Source organism: Micromys minutus, assembly GCF_963924665.1.
Source record: "Micromys minutus genome assembly, chromosome: 25".
Taxonomy (NCBI): Eukaryota; Metazoa; Chordata; class Mammalia; order Rodentia; family Muridae; genus Micromys; species Micromys minutus.
The window spans coordinates 8,370,040-8,390,644 of NC_137960.1; the positions used below are offsets into that span (position 1 = coordinate 8,370,040).

General features: G+C 49.6%; 1 protein-coding gene across 1 annotated transcript in view; it reads left to right on the forward strand.

Moving 5' to 3' along the window:
• Positions 1 to 8,283: 8,283 nt before the first annotated feature.
• Positions 8,284 to 20,605, forward strand: part of TRPM2 (transient receptor potential cation channel subfamily M member 2) — a gene marked incomplete at both ends in the record, with an annotated part of 41,666 nt that continues 29,344 nt past the window's right edge. The window contains 8 exons of the mRNA XM_080937780.1: positions 8,284 to 8,445; positions 9,362 to 9,450; positions 12,916 to 13,084; positions 14,603 to 14,783; positions 16,184 to 16,350; positions 17,974 to 18,154; positions 18,304 to 18,365; positions 19,296 to 19,496. Of these exons, the coding sequence (XP_080793906.1) occupies positions 8,284 to 8,445; positions 9,362 to 9,450; positions 12,916 to 13,084; positions 14,603 to 14,783; positions 16,184 to 16,350; positions 17,974 to 18,154; positions 18,304 to 18,365; positions 19,296 to 19,496 (1,212 nt within the window). The remainder of the gene's footprint in view (positions 8,446 to 9,361; positions 9,451 to 12,915; positions 13,085 to 14,602; positions 14,784 to 16,183; positions 16,351 to 17,973; positions 18,155 to 18,303; positions 18,366 to 19,295; positions 19,497 to 20,605) is intronic.

The following is a 20,605-nucleotide window of genomic DNA, read 5'->3' on the forward strand; positions in this document are numbered from 1 at the left end:
TGTTGTGTGGTGTTTAATCTAGAGACACAAACAAACATCTATAGGGAGATGACAACAGACCAGAGAAACAATTTTCCATTCAGCATGTTGAACCGATGAGTTTACTGGGGTTCAATACAGGAGTGCGGGTGACCATTCACAAAAGCTGTATGTATCAAGCTCCCTGAACAACTTGCAGGCAGTGGGTGCTCAGAGAGTCTCCTTTCCTCAGCAACTGTAGCTGTTTATCTAACCTTGTTTACCTAGCCTTGTGAGTCTTGTAACTTTCTGAACTTCCTGAGCCTTGTGAGTTTCTTTTCCTTTTTTTTCAATCTTATGAGGCACCCTCCCCCCAATCTCCCTTAACAAGCAAATATTTCAGTTCAGAGGAAACAGCTACCCAATATCGAAGCCTACCTCTTCTTCTGCTGCTTCTGCAGAAGAGGAATGTAACTGGTGTAAAATACCATTGCCATCAGATTAACTTTGCCAATTTTCAAGAGGCCATTCAGAATAGCCTGGTTAACTCTTGAGGGGTTAAAACGAGGGGTTCGGGGAGGGCCAGTGAACCCTTGCCTGAGAGTTTAGCCTGTCCTCTCCCTTCTCTCCCCCAGCCATTTGTATCAAACTTTACCCTTGTTTCAGGAGGTCTTGGTTGCATGTGGTCTTGGGATGTGAGAGAGTAAACAAGCAGGGAGGTTAATGGAAGGAGGGTGCATCTGTGAGGCTGTTGGGGAAGCTGTCATCCGCGCTGTGTGAAGACTTTCCAGTGTAGCCTCTTTGGCGTCTTCCCCCACCCCCAACCCCACCACCAACATCTCACCAGCAATTTCTCACACATTTTCTGTAAATGAGACCAGTAAAGTCATTGGTTGTCCAGGCTGAACTTTGGTTTGTGGTTAAGACCATAGAAGGGGGTCTGGAGAGATGGCTCAGTGGTTAAGACCATTCCAGAGGTTCCGAGTTCAAATCCCAGCAACCACATGGTGGCTCACAACTATCTCTAATGAGATCTGATGCCCTCTTCTGGTGTGTCTGAAGATAGCTACAGTGTATTGATATATAATAATTAAATCTGTAAAAAAAGACCATAGGAGGAAGTGTGTGTGTGTGTGTGTGTGTGTGCATGTGTCTCTGTGTGTGTGACATTGCTTACATCTCCCCAGGGAAGGGATGCGCCACCTGGGCTTGTAGTACTGGAGCTGATAGACCCCAGAGCTAGGGCCAGGAAAGATGGCTGAGACAGCTGCAGCCACAGCAGAGCACAGAGCCACACCCTGGTGAGAGCTGTGATGTCTGGGAAGGAATTGACACCAGGGCAGGTTTTCATCTGGCTGTCTGCTGGCCACTTCTTGGTGGCTCACAGCTGGAACCCTCCGCGATTTGCTTTTGACTAAGGCAGCTGCAGCCGCCTTCTTCAGTCACTCGATGGGCACCCAGACAGGTCTCAGGCCTCAGGGTTACAAAGCTGCGAAGGCTGTGGCCTCAGGCTCTTGGTCACAACTAGGTCACAGTGTGGATCATTCTGCCTACCCCTGTCCCTTCCTCCTTTATCTGAAGGCCCCACTTTGCTATTTCTTTCAAAGATGAAACTCAGAGAGTCAGGTCCTGGGAAGAGGCCAGAAGAGGGCATCAGATCTCTTGGAACCAGAGTTCCAAGCGGTCGTGAGCTGCCAAGTAAATCCTGGGAACTGAACTAGGGTCCTCTGAAAAAGCAGTGGGTGCTCTTACCATCTGAGCCAGCTCTCGAACCCCACACAGTGGCTCTCCCCCCCCCCAACCAGAGGCTATCTGTTCTAAATGGTTACACAGGCTAGGTACCTCTTATGGTTTTAACCCACTGGAGGAGGTCTTTTGGGCACTTATAGCCAGCATGCTGAGGAACACAGTCACCTGTGCTGGCTCCTGCTCTAGAGTCCTTACTAGGACTCCACAGGACAGGTCCCCACAGGGGACATTTGGTAGAGTTCAGCTGCCTTAGCTGTTCTCTCCTCTAAAGAACCAGTTCAGACCTTGCTGTGAAGGTTTACCTTCCTAGGCTCTCCCAGCCTCACTGTGGGCATCCATCTCAGAGCGGAGGTAGGTACAGTGGATGCCAGCACATGCGTCATCTGGACAGTATGCCAGGCTCTGTGTGTGCAGCCATGAGCCTCACAACACAGCAAAGAATAATCTCATCCCATCATAGGCGCTGTGTTCTCATATCTGTTAGGATTCTGTAATCTCCACCCCGCAGTTACCTGGCAACAGCCAGGCATGCTCCACCCCACAGTTACTCGGCCCTGTAAAAGGGGCTGCTTGCCCCCTCCTCACTCTCTTGCTCTCTTCTATAGCTCTCCCCTCCTTTGCTCCTCCTCTCCCCATTCCCTCCCACCCTTCCACGTGATCATGGCCAGCCTCTACTCCTCTTCTCCTCTTCTCCTTCTCCGCCCCTACTACCTTCTCAACTCCTCTTCTCATGCTCTGAATAAACTCTATTCTATACTATACTGTGCTGTGGCTGGTCCTTCAGGGGGAGGGGATGCCTCAACATGGGTCCACCAGAGGCATCCCCCTTACCCCCCACACCTCCATAGAACGTACCCCCTCTACTCTCTTTATCATTTTCCTAACATTGGTGCTGAAACCCAGACATATCTCTTCTTAATCTTTTTATAGACACATCAATATCCACACGTCTTTAGAGGGTTTTTTGTTTTGTTTTTGTTTTAAATCCTGTTAAAAGACAGATTTCTTTTGGTTAGATTCTGTTTCTATTTTTTAATTATGTGTATATGTGTGTGCCTATGTGTGGGTATATGCTGTTGATTTTTATTCAAAATGCTGTGTGACCTTTTGGGCCCTGGGGTCAACTCAGCTCTCCGGAGAGTATGTTGTATCGGAGTTAGCATTCAACAGTCCCCAGTGAGTGGGCAATTCTTGGGGCAAACTGCTGCTTTTCTTACAACTTCCTACAGTGTCTTCCCTCCCTCCACTGAGTTTTCAGGAGCCATCTTCTTGCTACAGTGTTTCTGGAACTCTCTAGCCTGAGCCTCAGCTCCAAATCTGGTCCTCTGCCTGTTTTTGTACATAAGGGTTTTTGTTGTTGTTGTTTTTTTTGTTTGTTTGTTTGTTTGGGTAGGTTTTTGTTTTTGTTTTGTTTTCTGCACAAAGCCATGCCCATCCCCATACACACCCCCTAGTCTGCTCTTCCTAATACAAAGGCAGAGAAGTCACTCCACTCCGTAGAGCAAGTGCGGATGCTCTGTGCTAAGACTTCTCTTTCCACAGCGTCCTTCGTCACATTTCTCACTCATGACCCCCCTGCAGAGAGTCATCAGATCACCACATTTCTGTGGTTTTCTTTTTGCTACCAAAGCAGGGGCTTTTTTATCTTGAGCATAATGTCCTTTAAAAAAGTTAAAAAGAAAAAAAAAAAAAACTTCTTGTGCTGAATATCTCCTTCGTCAGAACTGAGGCGACTCTCTGGGGGAGATCAGCACAGGCTGCTTCTGAGTTTTATGGATGGTGCCCATCATTTTTATGGATGGAGATTTCATAAATGCCATTGTAATGTATCTTGGAAGATACAATGTGGCCTTTCTGTAACCTGTGGTTCTTCTCTAGAAGAGAAGGAGCCACTCGGGGCCACACGGCACAGACACTTCATGGAGATGCACAGTTTCCTGGCTGGATCACCTCAGATAATGTTCCCACAGGGGGCCACAGAGGCCAGCATGCTGATAAGCTGGATGCTGCAATTGCTGTCTTATGAAATATTAACTGCCCACGGTGATTTCACTTAATGAGATGTCTTTGGGAAGGAACATGCTCAGACATTATGAGTGTGTGTGTGTGTGTGTGTGTGTGTGTGTGTGTGTGTGTGTGTTACCATGGCCGGGGCATCTCTCCGGGGAGTGGCAGCTTGTTCCCTAATCTACCACTCCATGAGCCCTAGTTGCCAGACACTGGGAACAGAGCAGGAGATGGGGGAAGCCATTGGGTGCCCGTGCATCACGCAGCCTAATCAAGCAGAGTCACTGCACCAATGACCGTACACACATTTGTCTGGCCTGTGACTGGCCGAGCCACTGTTCTGGAAGAGAGACAGCCCCCTTCCCTTATGGTATTATTCCTAACAACACTTCATGAGTACTGTCCCTGCAAATAATGCATCCTTGCCATGGCTCCATCCAGACTTGGGTGGCTGGATGGGAAGATGTCGGGTACGTTAAACATCAGCAGGCTAGTTGGCTCATCTGGGGTGGGGAAGCCACAAGGTAGTTGTAGAGGACCTTCAGTAGTACATGCTGAATCAGGGTCTGGGGAGGAAGCTGCTGGCCAGGCATGACTTCCTGGGCAGAACCCTCACTATCCATGTCAGAGGTGTAGACCAATCCTCTCCATATGCCTGGCACTGAGGCCAATGGCTCAGGGATTCTGCCGGGCATTCTCTATTGGTGTTGGGAATGGAGAGGAAAGAGTGAGTTTTGGGGATGGAGGAGGAAGTCTCAGCCATCTTCCTAGGAGTTAGTACAGCCCTTAACCCTCTCAGGAACCAGGCACAGCACATTCAGGGTAACTGGGGCTGGGGTGGGTAGGGTAGGCATCTTTAGAACCAGCCCTGATCCTTTTGGTTCTTTCTGTCCCCTCTGTTGTGTGACACATTTGGAGGGACCCTGAGGCTGCTCAAGTCTTCAGGTCCAAAGTCACCCCCTGGGAATTGTCTTTGGCTTTGGGTGCTCCTAATGGGAGGGCAGCTGTAAGGAACTTTTAGTAGGAGGATACTGAGACAGGAGTGTGTCGGGTACTTAAGTAGGGTCAGGTCCAACAGGGACGACTCTCCTCTCAATCCCAGGCTGCCCCCTTTGTGGTTCAGGGCTCTAAGATAAGGCATATACTTTCTTCCTACACGTTGTGGAAGATCTGACTGCCAGGACCCCGGGTGCCTTTCTAGCTGTCCTGAACAGTCTGACCCGCAGGTAGAGCATCTCAGGAGGCCCCAGCACATGCTTGGCTCCACGTTCTTCGTTGCGGCTTCCACGCAATCAGGCTGAGTGACGCAGAGTGCGGGGCGGGCCACTCAGGCTGCGCCTAGCGGTGAGCTGCGGGTGAGGGCAGGCTGTCCTGCGCAGCTGCGCGGGTGACGCTGGGGCGCGCGGCCTCTGAGCAGGTACCCGGCGCTGGTAAAGGGTCCCTGACCTAGTATCTGGAGAGGAAATAGGGATTCAGTTGGGGGAAGGGAATGCTGATTGCAGGGGCTCAGGTGAGGGAGGGAGTGCGAAGTGCGAGGTTCAGGGGCGAGTTGCAGTGTTGTTTGAATGAGATAGAAGTGTGAAGATTAAGTCTCCGACCTGGCTGCAGGTATATGCTGGAATGCCGACTGCTCTCTGGTGCAGAGATTTTAGCCTGAGTTGGGGGAGGGTGTGCTCTGGAATAGAGGCATAAGTTGGGGGTGTTAAGGGGCTGCAGTGTTTTAGCTGCATCCAGGTACAGTTTCTGGAGTTAGAGAGGGCTCGGGGTCAACGTCAGCCAGTGTGGTCTGTGCCCAGGCGCTGTAGCTCCCAGCTCCCGGCTCTTGCTCTGGACCCTCACAGGGGACTGGGAGCATTAGCTTCTGTGTCCTTTCCTGTGTTTATCTGTTTATTGTATCTGAACTGCTTTCCAGGCCAGTATGTCCAGGATGCTTGGGAGCAAGCAGAGAAGCACTGGGAAGCCAGAGAGCTGCAGAGTTTTCAGTGAGTGAGGTAAAGAAGATGCCACATGTTCCAGCCACCAGCCAGGGCTCATAAGCCTTCCCTCCCATTAAAGTCTCTTATGTTTTCTGGTACTTTTGTGTGCTGGGGTGGGTGTGGTAGCCAGAAACATGCTGGCTCCAGGGGTCTTGAACATGAATAGCTACTTGGAAGATGTGCCCAGCTGGGTTTGACCATCCATCCATTCTTAATTTCAGCAAGAGCTGGACTCAGTTTTCCAAGGCTATAGTGGAGGGTGTGTCACTTCCCTGTCCCTACATCTGAGTCCTTTCCTATCTCTATCAGTGTGTGTGTGTGTGTGTGTGTGTGTCTGTGTGTGTGTGTGTGTGTGTGTGTAGAGGTCAGGTTTGGAGACTCATCCCACATGGAGTCTTGCTCTGTTCCAGCCTGTTGTCTTCTACAGGTAGACCAGATGACCTACACAAATACATTTATAGATGTTGTGTATCCGGAGTGTAGGCTCTGCCAAGTCCTTTCTGTCTGTCTGTCCATTCATTCTTTTTCTTTTGGACACACACACACACACACACACACACATGCCTATGCCAACTGCTTGTGGAGATTTTTTTAGCTATAAGCTGGTGTGGGCAAAGCTACACTTATAGTGTAGGTGTGAGAGTCTGGGGAAACTCCTCTGAGGGCATGGTCAGTCTTCTTAACTCCATCTATAGTCTTTTACTTCTTTGGGGTAGAGGATGGGGAGAGAAAGAGGCTGAGCCGAGGTTACAGTGTGGCTGAAGGACAGTGCTGGATTCAGATTGGTGGACATCGCAGGGCTGTTTGCAGGTGGGCTTGGAGGACAACTGCAGAAACCTAGTGGCTGTGCTGGAATAGGAGCTATCTGAATGTGAATCTGGATTCAGATGCCTCGGGGTCCTCAGGACAGGCAAAGCCATCAGACGCTCATACTGTGTACACATACCTACTGCCGTCCTAACATCTAGAGTACAGGCTATCTCAGTAGCTGGCTATACTCTAGGTCTCTCCACACTGGCTGCTGTATTAGCTCTTTCCCTCTCTTGTCCACTGGGCTTCTTTGTTTCTCTGTAGACAGGAGGCTCCTGGGTGTACAAGACATGGTTCTGAAAGTCTCATAGGGGTAAGTCATTTCCTGGACTCTTGCAAGTGTACAAGAGGCTAGCCCAGTATTTATTCTCACAGCCCTGGGGTTAGGCCTGGGGAGAGAATGGTAGATCGAGGGGCCAGAGCATCTCACTGAAGCCAAAATCTGTAGCCACAGTTCAGCCCCAAGAGTCCTGGGGAGATCAGGGAGGAGGGCTGATCAGTGACTGGGTAGAGGGACAGCTTTCAGAAATGGTGTCGGAGAAGTGATGTTCAGCTCAGGGAGGGATTGAGACATGTGCTTGGTGTTTACCCCTTGACGACCCCTCCGGTTTATCTGTTGGAGCAATGGGTGAGGGGCTATTGTCATCAGAGGACAGTGTTGGCCCAGGGAAGCCCTGTAGAAACCAATACCTTTGGTTTCCTTAAGAATTTTTGCTTTTGTTTGTGTTTTGCAAGACAGGGTTTGTAGCCCTGGCTGTCCGGGAACTCTCCTTGTAGACCAGGCTGGCCTTGAACTCAGACATTGGCCTGTCTCTGCCTCCCCAGTGCTGGGATTAAAGGTGTGAGTCCCCATCCATCTTCAACACAGTTTCTTTATTCATCCCTCAGTGAACAGAGGACAGGGGTGAAGCCTGTTATTTTAATCAACCATGGGCAGCAGCCGTGATGCCTGTTCCAGGAGGTTCCTTCTGACACTCCCAAAGGAGGACCCCAGGATCTGATGGTAATCCAAACACCTAGGGTTTCTTTGGTTTTGCCTGGATTTCTCTTTCAATTAGTTCACCAAGCCCTGCTCATTCTCCTTGGGTGTTCACTGAGGAAAACTGGCAGCATTTTTTGTTGCCTCCCCAAAGGAGAGCCAGGGAGGAAGGGTTTGCACCACCAGACTGGTTGTCATTAGCGGCTGGTGCTGGCTTCTCAGGATGAAGCACTTCAAGACTTCCCGAAACCTATTTTGTGGGCCCAGCAGGGGCTTTTGTTTTCCTTTTGGAAAATGAAAGAAGTCAACTGATTTCTGTAATCACGAGATGCAGAACTTCGGCACATGTGGTGGCCACAGGAACTCCGGCTTCCTTCACTGGTCTGGGTTCTTATTCAGGGAGCTGGTGAGTAGGGGAGTTGCGGGGATAGCCCTTTAGGAATGGGCTCCAATGGTCCTCAGATCCATGTGTGCTTGAAGATCTGTATGAGAGCTCTGCCAAGTGTGTGTGTGTGTGTGTGTGTGTGTGTGTGTGTGTGTGTGTGTGTGTGTGTGAGAGAGAGAGAGAGAGAGAGAGAGAGAGCTTGGAGAGGTGTCCAGACAAAGGGAAAACAGATTAAGACTCCAGAGAGGAAGCAGGTGTGTGGGTGTGTCCTCTCAGAACCACAGCCTTATCTTCCTCTTTCAGATATACTGCAGGTCTTGGGGTGTTTTTTTCAGAACCCCCAGCCTCACAAATGAGAAGAGACTTCCCTGAAGGCATCTAGAGATCTCTCTCCTCGCGTAGATCTGGCGCCGTGGAGGATGGAGTCCTTGGACCGGAGAAGAACTGGCTCTGAGCAAGAGGAGGGCTTTGGGGTGCAGTCCAGGAGGGCCACTGATCTGGGCATGGTCCCCAATCTCCGACGAAGCAATAGCAGCCTTTGCAAGAGCAGGAGGCTTCTGTGCCCCCTCAGCAGTGAGAAGGTAGGCTTCTGATGGCTAGCCTGCTACATTCCGGACCACAGAGGCAGCCCAATGCCCACAATAGGTTAGGTGACCCACTCATGCCAGAAAAGGAGGGCCAGGAAAGGAGCATCCACTGTTGGAGACTGCAGCTTCTAGTCTCAGAACAACTCAGACAGGCAGGTCAGCTACAGAAGCAATGTGACTTGGGCTTAAGATAGGTAAATGTATTATTATTATATATAGGTGTTTTTCATATATATCTATACATATATGTGCACACACACACACACACACACACACACACACACACACACACACACGGCTAGGTAATCTAAATCCTCATTGGTGGGTGCCAGGATGCCCCAGATGGGCTGCATTCTCGCATCATGAATGATTAACCACAGGATAAGCTTTACGGCTCAGATGGGCCGTAAGATAAGATATCTCCCATTCACGTGGCTATCTTCAGGCTGTTTCTCGGGTGGGAAATTTTTTTATCTTGTTCCTGGACTCTGAGGTCTGCTGTTGGAGCAGATGGCTTATGTCCTAGTTCCTGGTTGGAGACAAAATGGGACAAATGTGCCCCTTCAGAGGGATCATGTTGAAAGTACATTTGAGTGTGAAGTCACCCGGAGGGTGTCTTCAAAGCCAGGTACCAGATTTTCACCTCAGATGTTCGTTTCATACTATACCACCCAAAAGCAGTGTAGACATATACACTGAACATGCAGTATCCCCAAGAGGAAATGATTGCCTAGGCTTGTCCTTGTCTCCTGGGTACACAACCCAGCCAGTTATGAGCCCCAGCCACGGTGCTTTTAGGCCTTGAGGTAGCTTTGGGTGCCTCAATGGCCGCTGGTCAGGGAGCAGAGAGATGTCTAAGGGCGGCCTGGGGTAGATGGCTTCATGTAAACATGTCCCTTTTAACCCCCAGCAAGAAAACCTTAGCTCGTGGATTCCTGAGAACATCAAGAAGAAGGAATGTGTGTATTTCGTGGAAAGTTCCAAACTCTCAGATGCAGGGTAAGTGGCGTGGCTCTGACTAAGGTCTCTCTGTTTCATCTCTCCTGTTCCAGTGTGACTGGTTGAGGGGACCTGCCCATGCTCAGTATATTGTGACTGCCTCTTCTCTTTTTGTACTGGGATTCTGTTGTATTTGAAAATAATTATGTGGCTGGAGAGATGGCCCAGTGGTTAGAGCACTGACTGCTCTTCCAGAGGTCCTGAGTTCAATTCCAGGCAACCACATGGTGGCTCACAACCATCTGTAATGAGATATGATGCCCTCTACTGGTGTATTTGAAGACAGCTACAGTGTATTTATATGTAATAAATAAATCTTAAAAAAAAAAAAAAAAGAAAATAATGACAGATTTAAAGGAAAGATATGCCAGGCCCAAAGCATGCACCACCACTGCTGGCTTGGCCTGCAGGAAATCTTAAGGAACACTGTGTGATCTCACTTTGTGGTTGGCGTTAGATGAAGACAGGGACATACCCCGAGTAAGGCCCGGGTATGATATCTTGGCCGAATGATGCCAAGGATCCCACCAGGCAATGCCAAGTTGTCTCCTTTTTCTCTTATATTTGGTAAAATGAGCTTTCAAAGCCCCATGGTGTTCTTCATCCTGGCCCAGAAAAGGAAGCTGTGCTCTGTATAACTGTGGTGTTGCATCAACGGTGAGAGTTCACTCTTGGTCAGAGTGCACTCGACTTGTGTCCTTTCCACCACCCACACAGCATGTGCAACCATTAGCACAGGATGCACACAGCTCTATTCCCACAGGGATGGCCTTGTACTTCCTCTTGTGGTAACACACACACACACACACACCCTTTCTCACCCTCTAGCAACTAGTAATCCAATCTTCACATAAAACGTCTATAGATTTGTCCTTCGGAGAATGACATATGAATGGAGTCATATTCTTCCAGGTCTGTGTCGAACACAGTAGGGGCCTGTGCCCTTTGACAGGTAGCCCTTGAGATCCATTGACTCTTTTACTGCTAAACAATTCTCCAATTGTATATATGTGAGGTGATACTTTGTAAATAATGACTAGGCCCTTGTTGTTTGGTTGGTTTATTTTTTGAATCCCATTTGTCAGTCTCTTTGCCCTCTTCTCTCTCTCTCTCTCTCTCTCTCTCTCTCTCTCTCTCTCTCTCTCTCTCTCATTTAGACCATTTACGTTTAATATAATTGTTGCTGCATTCGGGCTTAAGTCTGCTATTTTATTTCTGTTTTTCTGTTTTCTTTCTGTTTTAGTTCAGCGTCTTTGTGGCTGCTGTGGTTATTAAAGTTACATAACAAAGTGTGTTATCATCCATGCGTGTTGACACACTAAGAGTTACAGTAGAGTATAGAAATACCTCCTTCCACTACTCCTTGTTGTACTTTGCAGTGGGGGCCCCCTCTGCTCCTCCGGGGGAAGGTAGCTCCTCCCTGTTGGTCCAGGGAAGGCAGCTTCTGGGGCACTCTGCCTTGCCTGCAGGAGTTCAGGCTGGGAGGCGTGGGAACAAATCCCAGGGGGGTGCTGCCAGGCCAATGAACTCTGGCTGGGTCAATGCTCAGCGGGGTGCTGAGATTAAAGCCTGGCTGGGGCCATAAACCCCTGCCTGACAGTTAGAAAAGTGCAGAGCCTGCAATAAGGCTCTAGAATAGAGCGTTCATGGAGGACAAGGGAGCCCTGTCACACACCTTTAATTCCAGCACTTGGGAGGCAGAGGCAGGTGGATCTCCATTGGGCTGCAGAGATGGCTTAGCAGTTTCAAGCACCAGCTGTTCTTTTAAAGTACTAGGACTTGGGCTGGAGAGATGGCTCAGCGGTTAAGAGTACTGACTGTTCTTCCAGAGGTCCTGAGTTCAATTCCCAGCAACCACATAGTGGCTCACAACCATCTGTCATGGGATCTGTCTTCTATCTAATGCTCTCTTTGGTCATGCAGGCATACATGTAAATAGAGTGCTCACACACACAAATAAACAAATTTTTTAAAAAGCACACAAAAAAACCAGGGCTCAGTTCTTAGGACCCACATAATGACTCATCTGTGTTTCTAGCTCCAGTTGCAGGGATTCAGATGCCTTTTTCTAGGCCTATTTGGGCACCAGGCATGCATGCACGTAGGGGAGAGAAATCAGCAGGTGCCGTTTCTGTCTCACTGATGTCAAGCCTTCCCCCCCCCCCTTGGCTTTGGAAGTTTGACTATGTTGTTTTCAAGCATTTGTCCCTCTGGCCTGACGTTGTTTGTCGCTCATTCAGACTCCTGAATCTATAGGGTTTGTTTGTTTGTTTGTTTAAAGCAAATTGTGAGAGCCTATGTCAGAAGGCTGTGAACTTACTCCTGATGGGGCAGCGGGCAGGATGTTTTTCCCACAAGGTGACCTTCTAGAGGGAATTGTGTAAACCATGATAAGGGAATGGGCTTGAAAGCAAGGACAGGAAGGGACTGCCCTTGGCATGTCCACATCATCCCTGAGGGAAAGCAAAGGCCTGGGAGGAATATTCTAGTTTTTGTTTTTACGTGACCAAAGGTGATAAGACGGAACACTAGGTGCATTCCCTCTCTGTACTTATTGTCACTTAGGCTAGCTGTAAACATCACTTCATGTTTTATTTGCCTTAATAATAATAAGAAACGCTTTGCTTGTTCTACCTTTGAGCTCAAACACATTAGGTTCCCTGCTTACTCTAAGCAGATCTTTGGCATTTCCTTCGATCTATGGAGACTCAGCCTAGCTGACCGAGGGAGGCTCAACAGGAAGTTTAGGGCTCAACAGGAAGCTTAGGGCTCAACAGGAAGCTTAGAGCATTCTTTACATGGCTTTATAGGCTTGTCTTATCTTTTCCCTCTGGGACACTGATGGCCCTCAGGACTCAGTGGCTCCCCGTCTATGTATTTATGTTCTGATTTATTTTCTCTCTTAGTTATTACCCTTTGCAGAGTTGAGAGTTCCAGTTGTTGTTCTTTCTTTCTGGAAGCTTTGGGTGGTTTTAGTCACCCATAGAAGCATTTTTAACCTGGACGTGTTAAAATCCTCACCAGATGACTCCCACACCTGTGCTATCCTGGTGTGGGTGGCTGTCCTAGTCAGCTTGCTTGGTGTGACTGATGATTTTTCTAGCTTTTGAGTTTTCCTGGTCCTGAACGCTGTCTGAGGAAGGGAGGGATGGAAGGAGGGATGGAGGGAGGGATGGAGGGAGGGAACCTTATCATTGCTATGCAGGAAAAGTTCAAAGTCCTCGCCTGATGTCTCCTTCGAACTCACTGGATATTCCTGTTTGAGTCCTTGCTGATGCCACCTGGCTGGGAGGGTAATGATGCCTTATACCCACTGCCTACAAGGCCCCCTTGACACCAAGGAGGGGTGCCTTGTCATTGCTGGGTGAGGCAAATGTCCTGGCTCTCCTCTGATTCCCCCGATGTCCCTCCCTGTAGAGAGCAGCAGAGCCCTTTCATCCCCATGACAACCCTTGGTCTTCGCAGGAAGGTCGTGTGTGCATGTGGTTACACCCAAGAGCAGCACCTGGAGGTGGCCATCAAGCCTCACACTTTCCAGGGCAAGGAGTGGGACCCAAAGAAGCATGTCCACGAGATGCCTACAGATGCCTTTGGTGATATCGTTTTCACAGACCTGAGCCAGAAAGTGGGGAAGGTGGGTTCTGTCACTCTTGTCTTTCACCGAGTTGGCTGCTAGGACACTTTAGCAGGTGGGGACAGGGAGTTGGGGGAGAATGAAGAGTCTGGATGTACAGAGTCTACTATATAGGGAGAGAGAACGTTTCACGTTAGACTTTAATGCCTTCCATGTGGACCCACAGCCCCTTTCCTTCTGGGCATCATACAGTTTACAGTCCAAGGGCAAGACCATGGGAAGCTGGTCCTGGCTCATGAAGCCCTTTGAGGGTGGTGCATTAGCATTCTTTGTTGCTATGCTGTGTCCAGTTTGCTCTGGGACTCCTGATGTCCCTTTGGATTTCGGATTCTCCATCATCCTGATCATCACCAGTCCTTCAGGTGGATCCTAGTAAAGGTGGCTCTCCTCCGATCGGATTTAACCAGAATGGAAAGGTGCAGCATGGGATATAGTGGGTTTCTGGGTTCCATCTTCAGTGCATACTGAACACATATACACACAGGGGACAGGGGACAGATGAGGGGGAGGGGGAGAAGGGGAAGATGGGAGAGAATAGAGGGGATAAGGAGGGAGGAGAGGGGAGGGGGAAGGAGGAGGAGAGAGGGAGGAGAGGGGAGGGGGAAGGAGGAGGAGAGAGGGAGGAGAGGGGATGGGAAGGAGGAAGAGGGAGGGGAGAAAAGGGAGAGGGAGGGAGATGAGGGAAGGGGGATGGGGAAGGCAGAGAGAGAAGTGAACAGAGGGGAGGGGGAGGGAAGCAGGGTGAGAGAATAGAGGGGAAGGGGAGGGAAAGGGAGGAGGGGAGAGAGAATAGAGAGGAAGGAAAAAGGGAAGGGGAGGGGCAGGGCGAAGGGGGAGAGAATCTACCCTGGCTCTGCAAGTTCTGCAGTGTTTCCCCTCCCCCATCTTACCCTGGGGAGCAGAAAATGTGTACACAGAGCAGGGCCCAAACTCAAACCCCAGTGACAGTTCAGGGGCCAGCAGAGTGTGGCCAGTGCTGGGAGCAGGAAGGAAATGAGGTGGAGGCCAAACCACATGGAGGAGCCAGTGCAGGGGTGACATAAGGAAGGGAGGACGGTCTGAGGTTCTCTCTAAGCAGAAACGATGAGGAAAGAGAAAGTATGTAGGATGGGGCGAGCTGGCCCAGGGACTTTGTAAAGAATAGTCTGGTTTTCCCTAGGGAGGCCCCATGTACTCGAATCTCTCCTCTGGGCCTTACCTTCTTCTCTTTCTTCTTACAACTCATGCCTTGACTAGATACTGTGGCTACTTTTCTTTCTGGGTGTTAACTCAAGAAGCCCACCCCCAGGCTGAGCAGGCAGGGCACAGGTGGCCACACTCCCTGTTGAGAGTGAAGGGAACAGCCATTCTTTCAGGGAATCCTCACCAACCCCTGCAGGGTTTTCTTTCTGTTCCCTGCTCTGTCCCCTTGGCCTGCAAGATGCTCTCACTGTCCCCTGCAGGGTGTCCTTGTGCTTTGTAGAGTTCCCTTGCTGTGTCTCCTGCAAAGTGTCCTCACCAGCTCACATTCCCCTGCAGTATGTCCGGGTCTCCCAGGACACGCCCTCCAGTGTCATCTATCAGCTCATGACCCAACACTGGGGCCTGGATGTCCCCAACCTCCTCATCTCCGTGACCGGTGGAGCCAAGAACTTCAACATGAAGCTGAGGCTGAAGAGCATCTTCCGGAGAGGCCTGGTTAAGGTGGCCCAAACCACGGGTGAGGACCGAGGCCTGCCCAGGCCGTGAGTACAAAGTGGGATGAAGGAGATATCTGGGGACCAGGGTTATGGGGTCTGGAAAACTCTTGGGGATAGCTGAATTTTGCACACCCCAACCTGGGCTAGATTCCATGGGTCCCTCATCTACAACAGCACTTAAAAGAAAGATTTGTTTATTATATATAAGTACACTGTAGCTGTTTTCAGACACATCAGAACAGGGCATCAGATCCCATTATAGATGGTTGTGAGCCAACATGTGGTTGCTGGGAATTGAACTCAGGACCTCTGGAAGAGCAGTCAGTGCTCTTAACCACTGAGCCATTTCTCCAGCCCCAAACAGCACTTCCTTCATGATACTTATTGCCCTGATGTCCTCTAGCCAACTGCCATGTGCTAGGGTGCTAGATTTTTTTAAAAGATATATTTTTATTTAGTGCCTATGTGTGTACATGTGTGTACACTTATGTACATATGAATGCATGTGTGTGTGGAAATGCTACATGTGTTCAGATGCCTGTGGAGGGCCTTTACTACTGAGCTATCTTTCCAGACCCTAAACTTTATTTAATGTCCACATCATATGTGGCTTTGAGGCACTGATTGCAGAGGATGGGTCCTGACTTGTGTAGCATGTATGTACTTGGCTCAGGTAGTTCAGGAGGCAGATCATCATCTGTAGGGAGTAAGGCTGAGCGATGGACATCACTTACCACTCTCTGGGTCACAAACTCTGAAGGAAGCTAGAAAGCTGCAGAATAGGAGACTCAGACCTGGATGGAGAGATGGCTCAACGGTTAAGAGCACTGACTGCTCTTCCTGAGTTCCTGAGTTCAATTCCCAGCAACCACTTGGTGGTTCACAGCCATCTGTAATGGGATCTGATGCCCTCTTCTGGTGCATCTGAAGACAGCTACAATGTACACACACACACATATATACAACTATATACATATGCATATTCATATGCATATACATATATACATACATATGTGTATGTATGTATGTGTATATATATATATATATATATATATATATATATATATATATATATATATATATATATATATATATATATATATATATACAACAGAGGAGACTCAGACTGTGTATGCTATGCTTCTCATCCTGGGACTGAGACGATAGAAGGGCAGGAGAGATTCAGAGAGAGTTGAGGACCTTTTCCAGTTCTTTCCCATTGCCATCTTTATAATGTGGGGAAGCTCAGGACACAGTATAGTGTCCCTTCCTTAATCATGTAGAGACATAGCTGCCAATGTACTTGAGAGTCTGAGGGTGAGGTCCCATGTCAGGAGTCCAGTGAGACTCTGGGTGTCAGTATTAGCATGACAGGATGCATATTGGAACCTAGAGTCATGGCCTGTCTCTCCTTCTCCAGGGGCCTGGATCATCACAGGAGGGTCCCACACAGGCGTGATGAAGCAGGTGGGTGAGGCGGTACGGGACTTCAGCCTGAGCAGCAGCTGCAAAGAAGGGGAAGTCATCACCATTGGTGTAGCCACGTGGGGCACTATCCACAACCGTGAGGGGCTGATCCACCCCATGGTGAGTAAGCCATTTTGGAGTGGGTCTGGGTGGGAGGAGGAAGGCTGGGGGCAGAGTGTAGGGATCACGTTGGATGAGTGTTGGGGGAGGGAAGGGCACAGTGAGCAGGGTGGGCAGCTAACACAAACTGATTGCACAGGGAGCATCCACATGCTGGTTATTACTACATGGGTGTACATCCCAAGAGTTGCTTTGATGAGAAATGGGTTTTGACCAGGACCACACAGCCAGGTAACACTGGGGCAGATTGAGCCAGAACATCTAATTACAAAGCTTTTAGCTTTGGACCTTTATGCTCAGAGGCCTCCAGCCTGGAGTTCCACAGGGCAGCGGTTTCTGGCAGTCAGCAGCAAGTTCGGCTGTCCTTTAACAATACACTACAAGCTTGGCTTAGCAGCTGCTTAAGAATGGAGACTTTGGGAGCTGGAGAGATGGCTCAGTGGTTAAGAGAACTGATTGCTCTTTCTGAGGTCCTGAGTTTGATTCCCAGCAACCACATGGTGACTCACGACCACCTGTAATGGGATCTGATGCCCTCTTCTGGTGTGTCTGAACACAGCAACAGTGTACTCATATACATAAAAATAAATAAATTTAAAAAAATGGAGACTTGGTTGGATAACTTGATTCACTAAGCTGGATTTTCTAAAGACATTGGATCTGCCCTAATAAGAACATGGATATCTCATTCATAGCCAGGGAAGTCTGGGGACAATATGGTCTGTGACTAGGGAGTTTTTTGTCATTGCCTGGCCCTGTGTGCAGTCCCCCTGCTCAGTGGTTCTTTGTCAGACATAGTTGCCCCGAGAAACACAGTCTTGGTCTTTCTCTTGTATCTGAATCATGGAGTGCATCTGTGGGTAGGATGGACCAACTGTTCTATTTTGCACACCCATCTTTTGGTGTAAAACCAAGGCTAAGGAAGGCCTGAGGGTGTGTTCTGAGTTGAAAACCCTTCCGGTTGTAATGTTGTTCTCTTCTCTGTGGGCAGTAGAGATGGTGTCTTGTCTGGCAGCATCTCCCAGGTTAGCGGCCTCTGTGGGTATTGTAAAACCACAAACCTGGTGCACAAAGCAACTACGATTAGAAGTTACTCTCCTGGGCTCAAAAGATGGCTCAGTGGTTAAGAGAACTGACTGCTCTTCCAGAGGTCCTGAGTTCAGCTCCCGGTAGCCACATGGTAGCTCACAACCATCTGTAATGGGATCTGATGCCCTCTTCTGGTGTGTCTGAACATGGCTGCAGTGTACTTATATAAATAAAATGAATAAATCTTAAAAAAAGAAAGAAGTTACTGTTCCACACAGCAGGACACCATATCACTTGGCCCCCAACGAAAATGAAACTATACTATTCTATGGGTTCTGACAGGACCCTTCCTGTTCTTTTAACTACTGGTGCTTCTGGGAGTTCCTGAGGTCACATCCAGATAAATGTGGTTAATCTTCTCATGTTTAGATCCTTTACATCACAGCTTCAAAAGACCTTTTTCCAAATAAGGGAACACCGGCAGAGTTTTGTTTTAGGGATTATCTTTGAGGGTCGGTATCAGATATATATAGAATTTTATTTTACTTTGTTTTATTTTTAACCAATATATGTGACTCCCCTGGTCATCCACAGGGAGGCTTCCCTGCCGAGTACATGCTGGATGAGGAAGGCCAAGGAAACCTGACCTGCCTGGACAGCAACCACTCCCACTTCATCCTGGTGGATGATGGGACCCATGGGCAGTATGGTGTGGAGATTCCGCTGAGGACTAAGCTGGAGAAGTTCATATCAGAGCAAACGAAGGAAAGGGGGGGTAAGTGTTTATCAGCCGCCATTATCTGCCACTGGGCCCAGATGGCTCTTCCCCCTGTGAGTGGAGTTGGTTGGGTGGAGAAAGAGCACTCAAACGGTCGGTCTGTGCTTCTTCCAACTTGCCTTCACATGGGCTCCGTGTCTGTCTAGGCGTGGCCATCAAGATCCCCATTGTCTGCGTGGTGTTGGAGGGTGGTCCTGGCACTCTGCATGTGAGTACTTGCTGCTGTGCAGGGTGGGGCTCAGGTGCTGCTGTGGAGGGAGGGCTGGGAGGAGCTTTGAGGGAGGACTAGGAGATGCTTTGAGGGAGGACTGGGAGATGCTTTGAGGGAGGACTGGGAGATGCTTTGAGGGAGGACTGGGAGATGCTTTGAGGGAGGACTGGGAGATGCTTTGAGGGAGGACTGGGAGATGCTTTGAGGAAGGACTAGGAGATGCTTTGAGGGAGGACTGGGAGATGCTTTGAGGGAGGACTGGGAGATGCTTTGAGGAAGGACTAGGAGATGCTTTGAGGGAGGACTGGGAGATGCTTTGGCTAGAATTTGGTACCATCACTGGGAACACACATGTCATACTGTTCTCAGGACATGGAGGAGAAGGTATCCATCACAGGACAGGGATGTTTGTAGGTGGGAGAGGAGGCATGTGATGGATAGACCGTCCTGTGGGAGAGGTGGCTTGACTTCAGCTCAGGTCATGGTGGGTCTGCGGGCTCTCTCTTTCTCACTGTCCCAGGCACTACACTGAGTACAGACCCCAGCCCTAGTCCAGCTCCGGGGCTGAGATCTGGGGTTTTCCTCATGGTCCTGGTATCCCTTGGTTTTGGTCATTCTGAGCCTACAGAACACCCCTGTGAGTGTGTCTGGTCCATGGCTATGCCATGAACCCTTTTCACCAACTGGTACTGGGTGTTGAATGACAAGCCTGAGTCAGGGGTATCAGTGGTACATGACTTGTGTGTTAACAACAGCTCTCTGGTGTGCACCAAACCAGCGAGAGCTTCCAGAACATTCCAGCTCCATAGGCTCACTCTAGCAGCAAATGAGATGTAGCCATAGCTTCTATTGAATGACGTTCTATTCCACATTCGTGGGACCTGGGTGAGGACTCTGGCCAGCTCACACTCAGCTCTGGATTTGCAGACCATCTATAACGCCATTACCAATGGCACGCCCTGCGTGATAGTGGAGGGCTCCGGCCGAGTGGCTGACGTCATCGCTCAGGTGGCTGCTCTGCCTGTCTCTGAGATCACCATCTCCTTGATCCAGCAGAAACTCAGCATCTTCTTCCAGGAGATGTTTGAGACTTTCACCGAAAACCAGATCGTGGAATGGACCAAAAAGGTGAGGCTCATATGCCTTTGGTCACCAGGCTGACTCCCAGACACACCAGGACTCCAGAGATCCTAAGTGGGTCAGACTGGGCGCATGATTGGATTTGCAGATGGTGGGGGCCTCTGAGCCCCAGAAGAGAAGAGGTAACCTGGTTGGGGACTGCCTATGACAGACAGCATGCCAGAGGAGAACTGGGTTTTGAGCTCTGTGTGTAGAATGCTAGGGCCCCTCCGGGCCCTCAGCTTGAGAGTGCTGTTCAGAACCTGTTGCAGTAGAAGGGTGTGGTACTTGGGGAGGGCCAGGAAGCACAGCGGGGCCTTGGTTGAGATGCTGGCAGCAGAGGAGCTTTCTGGCCACAGCTGTGAGTGGTCTAGCCTTGTCTCCTCATAAGAGCCCTAAGGAGTGAACTCAGAAGTACCCAGCTCCACAGTCCAGAAGCTGGGTTTTGGGGTGGTTCCCTGAGCCCTACAGAGGAGAGTGTAGCAAGGGTCTACACTTTTGGTATGTCCCCTGCAAGGGAGGCTGAGTCTCAGAGCTCCGAGTACACACTCAGAATTTCACTCACTAAGTGAGCTTCTTGGGACGATTGTGAACAGTCCTGAGATTCAGTCGAGCTGAGTTTAGGTCCCACCAGCCATAGGCCACAGCGGCACCTGAACCACACCAGACTCGTGGAGGGCTCTTGGGATGTGGCTGAACCAGCAGCTTTCTGACTGCGTAGTTTAGGGAAGCATGGGAACCTCATTTTAAATTTGCCAAGGACTCAGAATGGCCTTGTTTGCTGTGGATGCTCTGGTGGTTTGCATATGCTCAACCCAAGGAGTAGCACTATTAGGAGGCATGCTCTTGTTGGAGTAGGCGTGGCCTTGTTGGAGTGGGTGTGGCCTTGTTGGAGTGGGTGTGGTCTTGTTGGAGTGGGTGTGGCCTTGTTGGAGTAGGTGTGCCACTGTGGGAATAGGCTTTAAGACCCTCATCCTAGCTGGAAGCCAGTATCCTGCTAGCAGCCTTCAGATGAAGATGTAGAACTCTCAGTTCCTCCTGCACCATGCCTGCCTAGATGCCGCCGTGTTCCTGCTTTGATGATAATGGACTGAACCTCTGAACCCATAAACCAGCCC